General features: G+C 41.1%; 1 protein-coding gene across 4 annotated transcripts in view; it reads right to left on the bottom strand.

Moving 5' to 3' along the window:
* Positions 1 to 3,644: 3,644 nt before the first annotated feature.
* The window catches only part of LOC147691995 (cytochrome P450 2F3-like), a 556,138-nt gene continuing 548,339 nt past the window's right edge, over positions 3,645 to 11,443 (bottom strand). For all 4 annotated transcript variants that reach the window (XM_086938287.1, XM_086938286.1, XM_086938290.1 and 1 more), the window contains one exon: positions 3,645 to 3,815. In XM_086938287.1, coding sequence (XP_086794413.1) covers positions 3,660 to 3,815 — 156 coding nt within the window. In that variant the 3' untranslated portion in view covers positions 3,645 to 3,659. The remainder of the gene's footprint in view (positions 3,816 to 11,443) is intronic.

Genomic DNA, 11,443 nt, shown 5'->3' with positions numbered 1-11,443 from the left:
TATTGCGACACGTAAAATCAAAATAATTAAATCATTTTTATACTTGGGGTACTTTTTAATAGTGAAGGGACTTGGACAAATATGGTTGAGAACAGATGTAATGCACTGGAAAATAACTCCATGGCTATTCGCTCATTTACATAAAAACTGGGCACAAAGCCATTGTAACCAATTAAATAATGCATGGTGCCAAAGCTATCGCTTCAGCTACATATGGAGCAGGGATTTGAGGCATAGCCAAAACTTACCTACTACAACAGAAAGAAGACAGGTTCTTAAAAAAATTATTTTCTCTTCTAAAAGGTTGCTCAAATTATATTATGCAGCAAGAGTTGAATGTCTCATTTATATCTGATTTGATTTTTACAGCGCCGGTCCTACTTTGGCACTCAATCAGGACCAGAGACACAGTGGGACTCACTCAAAATATTATCTAAGATTGCTTATCCCTTGATAATGTCGTGATTGCTGGCTTGCAGTTAGGTAGAAGGGTTAAAACAGGTATAATACACACAACACCCTTCCCTGTTTTGAGTGTGCCCTCGAAAATTCACAGATTTACTCACTAGACTACCACTCCCAGAAAGCTTAGGGGCGCTGTAACAGGAAGATGAGATCAGGTGACCTTTCCGGACCATTCACGATAAAACTCCGCCTCAGGAAGTAAATGGTGCTTTACAAACTTCCTCGAAGCCAAGAGCGGATGGTGCTTCCCCGCTGGAGGAATCCGCTTCAAGACGCCGCGTTTTCCCTTGCCTCAACCGTGCATTTCTGGAGAGAGACCGCCTGAGTTGCAGAGCATCCCCGCCGTGACAGGTATTTTGTCCCACTATTCTGAGAGAGGAAGACTGCTCCCGGAGGAGCTCTCCTCTTGGAAATTGCGGAGTGGTTACCGCTGCCAGACTCTGCAGTAGTGCTAAGCAGCCCGTAATTGCTGGGCTTCAGCCTCTCTCTGAGTATTGCCGGTTTTCCCTGCTCATTTCCAGTTCCTTCCTAGGCGGCTCAAGAGGTGTTCAGAGGGGCAGCGTGAATGCTACTGGCCCATTTTTTCTGTGATTATAGAAGTCTTGGCCAAGACTCATTCCTAACATTCTTTTTGCAGTACTTTAAAGGGGTGTATATTCACCTTACATTATGTTTGTGTATGGCAAGAATTTCCTGAGGTTTGTTGCACGATTATTTCAGCCTATGCAGGAGTAGGACACTGTTCTGTGTTGGATAAGAATCTTGCCTACCTTGACTATTTGCCCTATGTTTGGAAACCAGAGGAGTTCTCCATATTTTTGTTGCTGAATACTTTGAGGTCATTGTGCTAGCAGCTTGTTCTGACAGGACCTGGTTAGCAACAGGAGTGAATACTTTAAAGCCAGAAGCGCCAGCCATTTGATGTGAGTGTAACAGTCCTGTGATTCTAGTGGTGACCTGGGTGAATGTTTTCTGTGTTCCTTACTGTCTTCTTACTTGTCTCTTACATACAGCTTACCAGACAGAGGCAGGCGCTTTAGACCACACCTGTGAAGCAACAGGACTTCTTTGCTATTTTATCCCCTTCCTTTTTCCCTTGAGTACTCCTGTTTCCCGCAGTGTCGTTATTGCATTGTGGAGGTGGTAGTGTTCAAGGTAAGAGGGAGACTACTCTTCACGGCATCGTTCCTGCTGGCTGCTACAGACAGGTTAGTGACATACATCTTACCTGGAGCTGCTGACAACCCTGACAGATAAGGCGCTTCAGGTCCCATGTTTGTGTATGTAAAGGATACACTGTTGAAGCTGGGCTTAGTGACCCTACACACAGATCCACTTACATGTATGGGTACGCCAACAGTGGAAATTAATACATGCTAAAGAGTATAGGGTTAAAGAAAGATGTGCTTCAAACTGTAACAAAACAACAGTGACATTATATCTGGCTCTTTTGGCTATCTCCAGGGAAGCAAATTCATATTTGACATCTGTGACAAATGCTCGACATAGATTTGTACTCCTAAGATTTAGACTACATTTTATTCTGTGCATGTTGGCCTTCCCATCAGGGATGTACTCAGTTAATGAGCTCTCAGTTTGCCCCTGTGATGGCACATCTATTCAATCTCATTTACATTTTATATTCTTCTGCAAATGTTGTTCTTGTCTACGAAAAATGTATATTCGCCAATTGTTTTTAAAATATAAATTTGCACAATGTTGCCCAGCCTTGTTTTTTCTCCAAATGCTTCCAACTCCATATGTAAACTTTTGCGTTGCATCATATCTATGTATGGCTTTATCAAAAAGGAAACTAATGAGATGATAGATTGTATTTTAAATGAGCGTGACACTGTTTAACACTGTATATGGCACTTTGTTTGGTGATCATTGTTTGAAAATGAGCCAGTCCCAGTATTGCACTAAGCACTTTATGAGCTATTGAATGAATTTTACATGCTTTAATCAATGTCTTGGATAATGCTTGTATATGGCTCCTATCTGTTTTTTATTCTGTGTTTTTACAAAAGTTGCTGAGATGTACCTTAATCTTAACAGGTGATAAATGTATTTTCTTTGCACTTTTATGATCTTAATGTCGAAGATCGAATAAAGTTATATTGATTGATTGATTAAACTGACAGTGTACCTTGGCACTGGGCAAAATGTTTACAAATGGACCTGGATTTGGACACCGTAGTTAAGTGTGCAGCTCTAAAAACTTTTATTGTTCCTGGAGACAGCTCTGTCAAATCCCCAAGCCATTGGTTAGGGCTCCTCAAGCTGGCTTGCAACCTTGAGTGTGTCGCTTCAATATCTTCTCCAGGGATCTGAACTTGAATTTATATATTTTGGTGTCACCAGGGGCGGCTCTAGGCTCATGGCGGCCCTGGGCAGGGAGCGTAGGTAGGGGGCCCCGGAAGAGGTGGTCCGGGCGGGGCGGAGCGCGGAGGCCAATGAAGAGGGGGGGTCAGGGTGTTTGGAAGTGGAACAGAGCCGGAGGCCGCCAAATCCCTGCCAGGGGCCGCCACGCAAATATGTATCCATCCTCAGAAGATTATTATATTAAGGATATATATTGGCGTGGTGGCCCTGTGCAGGTGCACAGCTTGCACATGCCTAAAGCCACCCCTGGGTGTCACAGGTTACTTATTGCCCCATGATATGCAGGGATGCACCAGTTATTGTAAATCTGCCCCTGAGTTGGTACTAACTGCAGTCCAAATTCCAGTGTCCACATCAGTCAATCGTTGATGAAATCCTGCCCAATAAAATGAGGAGTCGGCATGTCATATGCTATGGTTATATGTCTTGCTTGACACAGCAAGAATCCTCCATGGGATGCCTTGGGTTATAATTCACCCTTTTCTAAACTTGGGAAAAAATCTACAAGTCCATATTTAATATTTTTCTTTTACATTTGTCTTTGTTTGTTAGAAAGTTTAAAAAATAGAAAATAACCAGTAAGGCGGGTGTAATGACTGAACAAGTAAATCAACAAACGAAGTTCTCATTTGAAAATGGCCCTATGGTGATCTTAGGGGAAAGGGTTGGATAAAAAGTCTGTAAAATAATGTTGCGCTAATAGCGTGTACTGAATGCATGGTCATATTGTATTAGGTAAGCTAAAAAAAGGCTGCTGGCTAGAAAGACTGCGCTCTTAATGAAATGCAACCTGACTGCAAGGTGAACCTCTATCTCATTTTACCTGCAGCAAAGGGCATTAGGGCATCATTCTTCTTAAAAGATCCATCTTCATTTAAAAAATTTCCAGGGTCGAAGGCATTTGGGTTTTTGAACTTTGTAGGATCATAATGGACTGAAGACAGCAGAGGAATCACAGTTGTACCCTGAAATCAAAGTCAGAGGTTTAAAAAAAATCTTTTTATTGGCATTTAAATATTATTGTGTACATCACGTACATTTTTTGCATTTTATTAACCAACATATTTAATATCAGCCTGTTTCGGTCTCAAAGTAGCCTATATTTCTCAGGTGTGGATATCAATAAGACATGCATTCATCAATACAGTATCTAGTATCTTTATGTGGCATTGTTAGGGCATACGAGACATGTTCTCGGAGGCATGTATTCTCAGTCACAGTATGCAGTTATGTAGTCACTGCTGTATTAAAATGATATAAGTCCATGCGGTTAGCAGTAGTGACTTGGTAGTTATCTGTAATTTAGAATACAGATGTCCAGTGTGTAGGCTAATGTTGGCAGGGTGAACTGTGGAAAAACATAACTAAGGAACTAAAGAAAAAAAAACAAGACAACAGGTCTTGTAAACAGGGTACCCGTAGGGGTGGGGGGTCTAGGATGTGGGAGACCTAGTTAAACCTCGGTCAAATGGGTGTGTGCATCCCAGACATTAGGCTAACAAGCATTTGCAATGCAATAGGTCTTGCATTTACACAAGTTTAAGCTATAGACATTGTAAATGACAATGTGCTTTATTTAAGTTTCAAAAACCAAAACATAAATCAAAAGCATTTTCATTTACAATGCCAATAGCTCAAACTTGTGTATATGAGAGACCTATTGCATTGCAAATGCGTGTTTATTGTGGGTGAATGAACAGAAGGGCGGCCAAAGGGTGGGTGGTGTGGATATGAGAACCACAGGTTTCTAGCAGGACAGGAGGGTGGCAGATGAGGCCATGTTTTGTAGGGCTCGCCAAAGACTCCTCAATCCTTGTGCAACTGATGGAAGCAGGGGAAGGGAGGGTGTTAAAGGGCAGGCCATACATAACATACAACTATAGATAGGTAACAGTAAATAACTGGAATCTTTTTTAACTCTGGGTTTTGAGAGAAGCCATGGACAACTCTAGCTTCGCATTCGCCAATTTTAAATTACTCAAAAACACTCAATGGTTAATTAAAAAAAACCATGTCACTGCTACTCGTCTACAATGGTATATATTTACATCAATTATTGTAAGAGGAGTAAGTACAACAACTACAATTTTTAGCTATAAGTGTAACTAATTTTTTTATTTTATTTAGGCGAATGTGTTATTAAGTGCATGTCAATGGACAGGTATTAGAGCCAGTTTATATGAGCATGATGAATTTGGTCAACAATTTTAACAGAATGAAAAAATAGATAAAGAAGAAAATCAGACCCAGAAAAAGAAAAGCCAGCCAAGTATTTTTTAATGAGCAAAGCACTAACGCTAAGGTATAAAGACAGATTCCGCATCTACGCATTCCATTTACTTGGCCATAGATAGATAGAAAATGCTTTATTCGATTTCACAGTTTTATAAAATCATAAAAGCAACAAATCATCAGTAATTAATACAGTCACAGGAATTACAATTCATTACAATTATACATCCATAAAAGTTTAAGAACAAATTAAATGTTTCCTTTTCCTCAAGATGCTTTTTAAAAAAACAGTCATAATACCTACACAATACGTATCATTTAATAGTTGTAAAAATAATAGGGCCGGACGGCATTGACGCCATAAACCCTGCTTTAAAAAGGTTTTAATCCATCTAGCCCTTTCTGTAGAATAAAATTTACAAAAGAAGATCACATGCATTGTGGATTGATTTGATAGGTTATCGCACGGACATTTACAAAGCTGTCTGGACCAATCATTAGTTTTAGGAAAAGTGATCAAGTGAAAAAAACAATCAAACCCAAATCTGGCCAAGATGTATCTGTCAAACCCCTCTTGGCACCAGACCAGATAAGGTTGGATAGAGGTTGAGACCAGGGAAAGTTGATGTTGAACTACAGTTTTTTTATTTAACTCCACTCCTAATCTTAAAGTATCAAAGTGATACCAACACAGTGTATTTAAATCTTTTCTAGATATAGTAAGTGAGGAGTCTGGATTACTAAAAAACTCGGGCCGACCCATGTCCTTAGTGAGATTACAAATGTAGTTCAACCATGGAACCTTTCTGACCTGGTCTAGGCCCATAGAGTCTTTAATTATTTCTCGATTTAAAACTAAATCAGGTGAGGTCCAAGCTCTATGCCACAACAACTAGGGTTGCATATTAATAACATCACGAATATAGCGAATCCCCAATTCGCTATGACAATTAAAAACAAATGCACTTTGAGGAATGGCTAAATTGAATCTTAAAAACGCATTCTCTACCCTTTGAATAGACGAAACATCATGAACCCCCCAGACGCCTGCTCTATATATAGCTATACTAGTGCACTTTGCCTGGTATATTTTTAATACGATTTCCGGAGGCCTTTTACCCATTTTATTTTTTAAATCATTACTGCCGCCGTTGATTTTTTAAACAGCAGTGCCCTGTTTTTTATAGCTGGTCCCCAGGATCCTGATTCCTCTAGTAGGATACCAAGGTATGACAATATTTTAGTGGATTCGATTTTGTCACTCCCAGCTACCAAGGGGCAAGATCTACTTTTGGCTTTACCACAGGACATAACATAGGTTTTTTTAATGTTAAGCTTCAGACCCCGGTTGTCCATAAAATCTATATTTGTGTTTAGCGCCGTCTGTAGACCAAGTTGGGTTCTAGCTATTAAGACGGCGTCATCAGCATATAAGGGTAAGACAATCTGGTTGTTTTTAACTTGCGGGGAGTCTCTTACTCTGGCCACCAGGTATTTTTCCAAATTGTTAGTATATAAGGTGAAGAGGAACAGGGGAAGGACGCAGCCTTGTCTTACTCCTTTTCTCACGTGGAAGGGCTTGGTGCATTCTCCTTTTAAACCAAACCTCACCCTAGCAGTGGAGCCTGCATACAATTGTCTTAAAAATAATATAAGTGCTCGCTCTACCTTTAAGTCTTCTAAGATCTGTCATAACCGGCTGTGATCTACGCAGTCGAATGCAGCAGTGAGATCGACAAAAACTGCGTATAATTTCCCTCGCTTGGCCTGGGTGTATTTCTCATGTAAAATAGAGAAATTTAACACCTGCTCTACAGTGCCTCGCCCCTCCCTGAACCCGTATTGCACTGGGCTTAAGACCTTGTTGTCTTCTGCCCATTGTTGTAAACGATTCAGGATGACCCTACCTGCAACTTTCATAAATGAATCAAGCAAGGAAATGGGGCAGTAGCATCCAGGATTCTACTGTTCCCCTTTTTTAAAAATAGGCATAATTATGGACTCGGACCAGGATTTAATGAAACCCTTTTCACAACTGCCTTCAAGTACACGGGTTAGTAGTGGGGACCAAATCTCGATCGTATATTTATATAGATTGATCGGGGTCCCATCCGGGCCTGGCGCTTGCCTCCTTTACTTTCTTTTATGGCTACATAAACTTCTTCATTTGTAATATGTATGTCAATAGGTAGAAATTTTGCTTGCTCATCTTGCGGGTCGTGCTCCGTAGCTACTGTTATGTCATTTTACCCAGGATCATACACTGCAGAAAAGAAATTATCCAAGAGTCTTCAGTAATAGCCACCTCTATTCTTGCACCCTCCCCGGACCTAAAAAAAGGGGCCTTGACAGCTCCCCAAAAAAGGGAGCAGTCCCTCCTTAAGGAGGCTTCATGCAAGTTAGTCCAGGCCTGTTCCTTAATTTCCTTCTTGCGCTCACTTCTCGCTAAGTTATAAGCTTTCCTCCACCTCCTAACTTCCTCACTGTCCTTCACGGTTCTATGGAGGGTGGCTTTTAAAAGGGAATAAGCTTTGGTACAATTAGTGTCAAACCAACCATTTTTAGCAATTTTATAGTCTCTACATGGACGATTCAGGATTTTTTGTGTTATCCTGGTAATATCAGAAAAGGAACACAATATATCTATGTACGATGTCTCTTCCTGCAGGCACTCAATTATTGGAATTTTTGCCTGTGTCATTATTTTCAAGTTAGTGGCCTCTGGGTCACTCTTGGCCCAACGTAATAAGTGTTCCAGAGCGCAACCTTGAGTCCAGGCTAAACTCTGTACCATGGAACTGGGACTTTTATGAAGGAGTATGATATTGATGCTCAGTGGGAGATGGTCACTAATCCCAATTGTGTGTGGGACAAAATCCTCTGCCCATGTTGCATAACAATTTGAAAGAATAATAAAGTCAATCAGAGTGCTATGACCTCTACCTACAAACGTGGGACTAAATTGGACAGGTGGAGAACACAACTTGTTTGTAAATCCTAGGTTGTGTGTTGCCATAACTTCATTGAGGCTGTCCCCCCGTTTGAGTGAGTAAAATGAGCCGATTGGTCCTGGTCCTCATCCTCCAGAACCCCGAACCCACATGAGGGCTGTGAGCAGATGTTATTATTAAAATCGCCACCCCATATAATGATGGAATCCTTCCTGATTTATCACTTAACTTCTTGAGTTCTTCATTAAGATCAAGTAACATATCAGTAACGGAACCCCTATCCAAGTTGTTATACATATTAATGATTACTAGTTCTACCAGTGGTAACACTTTGATAACAACAATTTGGAAATAGCTTGACGATTTTACAGTTTTTATCCACAGAGTCCTCAGAAGGTTAGTAATATACACACAAATCCCCCCTTTGTGCCTCCCACGACTCAAGCGACCTGCTGGAACATGAAACGTTTTAAAGCCATCAAGATGTAATTCATCCAATAACCAAGTCTCCTGCAGACACAGAATATCAAAGTTCCTAATGAAATCCCCCCAAATAGGGTTGTTGACCTTAAATTGAAGCCCAGAAATATTCAAATAGGCTACCCTCACCTGCCCCTGGACATACATAGATTGAATTCGCGGCACCCTTCCCAGCCCCAGCTTCATCCTTTCTTAGATCTCCAGGAACATGCTCGCTACTCTCATGTCTTCCAGCTATTATTAAATTGGATTGCAACGTCTTATTCATTTGTACATTTTTCTTCTGAGCTGCCGTAGCCATACTGAAGGTATCGCCCATTTTGTATGTAGGCAAACACTTCATTAAACTAGAGCCACCAGCAGTCGACAAGGGCATGGCTGCATCTGGGGAGGCCTTAATATGTGACCTAGCTTCATTTAACCTAGTTTCACCCACAGGTGCCCAAACACCTGGGCGTTGGAGGGCTATGTGGCCAGCACCTCTTTTACATTCTCGGGGAGCCCTTGCTTGTATTTGTCAATCCACATCCTCTAAGGAGTATAAAGGGCCAAACCTATTGGATACTTCCAAATGAGATCTCAATAAATTGTTAGGAGGAAGACCAGTCAGCGCGATGTTTTGCTTGTTAGTCGTCTTTGGTTGATAGATGAATCCGAGATGAAGCACTTTTATCCCCTCCACCCACCTTCTATTAGAACCTATCCAGTTCAGGATTTCTTGTACTAGAGGAGGGAAGGCTAGTGATAGCACTACACAGTCCCCATCAAATGATTTTCTACTCGGGCCTAGCCACCTCACCTCTCTCCCTCATCCGACGGGGGGACATTAGCCAAAACCAAAGTATACGGGGCTGCTGCCAGAGGAAGATTCACACTGGTCAGGATATTACTTTGGGCCTGATGGTGAGGTTTTCTATTTTCCAGTTTAGTATAATTGTCTATAACAGACGAACTGTTTCTCTCCCCTCTATTTGTTTGTTTGCCAGTGTTAGGGGAACAATCTGCGGTTGGCTGGCTAAGCTGAATGTTACTATCCCTACCTGGCACAACCTTCTGGCTACTTCCGTCCTTTTATTGCCCAGAAAGTGTAACCAAGCTGGACTCTATTTGCTCCAGTCTATTCCCCACTGTGGCTATTGCTTCTTTGACATACAAAGTTAAATCAGCAATAGATTTCATGATGTCTCCCAAATCTGGATTGTTTTGCCCTTTATTAAGACATTGACTATCAATGCTTTTTGCACATACTTTTATTCTATTTTTGGCTGCCTTTTTAGCTGGACAGTCCTTTCCTGTCGTGGCTCTGTGTTTGGCCTATAACTTTTTAGGTGTCGGGGGAACTTTATGGATCATTGGAGGTAATGCAGTCAGGGCTGAGTTCTTAGGTACACATACTCTTTTGTGAGGAGGTAGTTCTGCCCCCTCCAGATCGTTTGCAGAGATCTCATCCCAACCCTTCTGCACACAACCATTTTGGGAATCAACTATAGTTTCATTTGGGATTATTATTACAGCTTCGCCAGTTAAACAAGCATGTAGAAGACAAGAAAGAACTTGGTGGAAAAATTATGATTCTATAGAACAAAGGAGATACAAAGCTATGATCTCAGCTTTTAAGAAAAAGTTGGTTGCAGAGAAAAGTCATTACTACACGTCTAAGATTGAAAAAACTAGTGGGTCAAGCAAATAACTATTTCATATAATGCAAATCCTAACTTCCATAAAACAAGATGATCCTACTATCCTTAATCAAGATTTTTGTGACGTCCTGGCACTTTCATTTAAATCCAAGGTGGAATGTATCTATGAGAAATTTACCCATTCAATCGTAGAGGAGAAACCAACTGCTCATCTTCTCAGTGAGCATACTTCTGAGTTTAATTTTTCACCGACCTCACCAGCTCAAATTACAGAATTAATAACTATGTGTAAGTCGGGATCTCCAGAAGACCCTCACCCTCCTAAAATTCTACAGACCATTAATACTTTTACTGGCCCCCATCTCTCCATAATATTTATTCAAATGATAGAGCAGGGAATTTTCCCCACTGTGTGGAAGAAGGCTTGTATACTCCCCCTTCAGAAAAAAAGCAATCTGGATGCATTGGGTACTGCTAATTATCGGCCGATCTCAAGAATTCCTCTCCCTGCTAAGATAATGGAAAAGATCATTAATGCCGAACTGACAAAATGTATGACCACTAATCAAGTTCTTGATCACAGCCAGTTTGGCTTCAGAGCGGACCACAGTACAGAGTCTGCTCTGATTAAAACCACAGAGGAAATTTGCGTATCACTTGACAGTGGAGGGTCAGCAGCATTGGTGCTGCTGGACCTCTCCGCTGCATTTGATACGGTAGATCACGCCCTCCTGATTCAACGCCTGAAAGAGATCGGAATAGGAGGCAATGCCCTTTCCCTTCTGTCTTCATTTCAATCTGATAGAACTTAGTCAGTACACCTGGGAAAATTTCAATCAGCGCCTTTTACTCTCCTATGTGGAGTTCCACACGGCTCTTCTTTGAGCCCTACGCTTTTTAACATTTATGTAGCGGAGTTGGCATCTTTAATCAGAAGTTTCAATCTTATCCCGATATCCTACGCTGATGACACTCAGCTGGTGATTTTTACAGTGAACAAGGACATTAATCACTCTCTTAATCTTCATAACTGTATGCTATCTCTCGGTCATTGGATGAGCACTCACTGTTTAAAGTTGAATTCCAATAAAACAGAGGTGATAATGTTTGGAAATTTGTCTCCTGCATGGTCTCCAGCCTGGTGGCCAGACAGTTTTGGACTCCCTCCCATACCTGTGGATAATGATAGGAATCTCGGGGTTATTATAGATGGAAATCTCAATTTAAAAAAACAAGTGTCGAAGGTAGTGTCGACCTCATTCTGGATGATAAAAACTGTTAGGAAAGTTC

This window comes from Lissotriton vulgaris, chromosome 9, assembly GCF_964263255.1.
Source record: "Lissotriton vulgaris chromosome 9, aLisVul1.2, whole genome shotgun sequence".
NCBI lineage: Eukaryota > Metazoa > Chordata > Amphibia > Caudata > Salamandridae > Lissotriton > Lissotriton vulgaris.
This window is presented reverse-complemented; position numbering and strand designations above follow the sequence as displayed.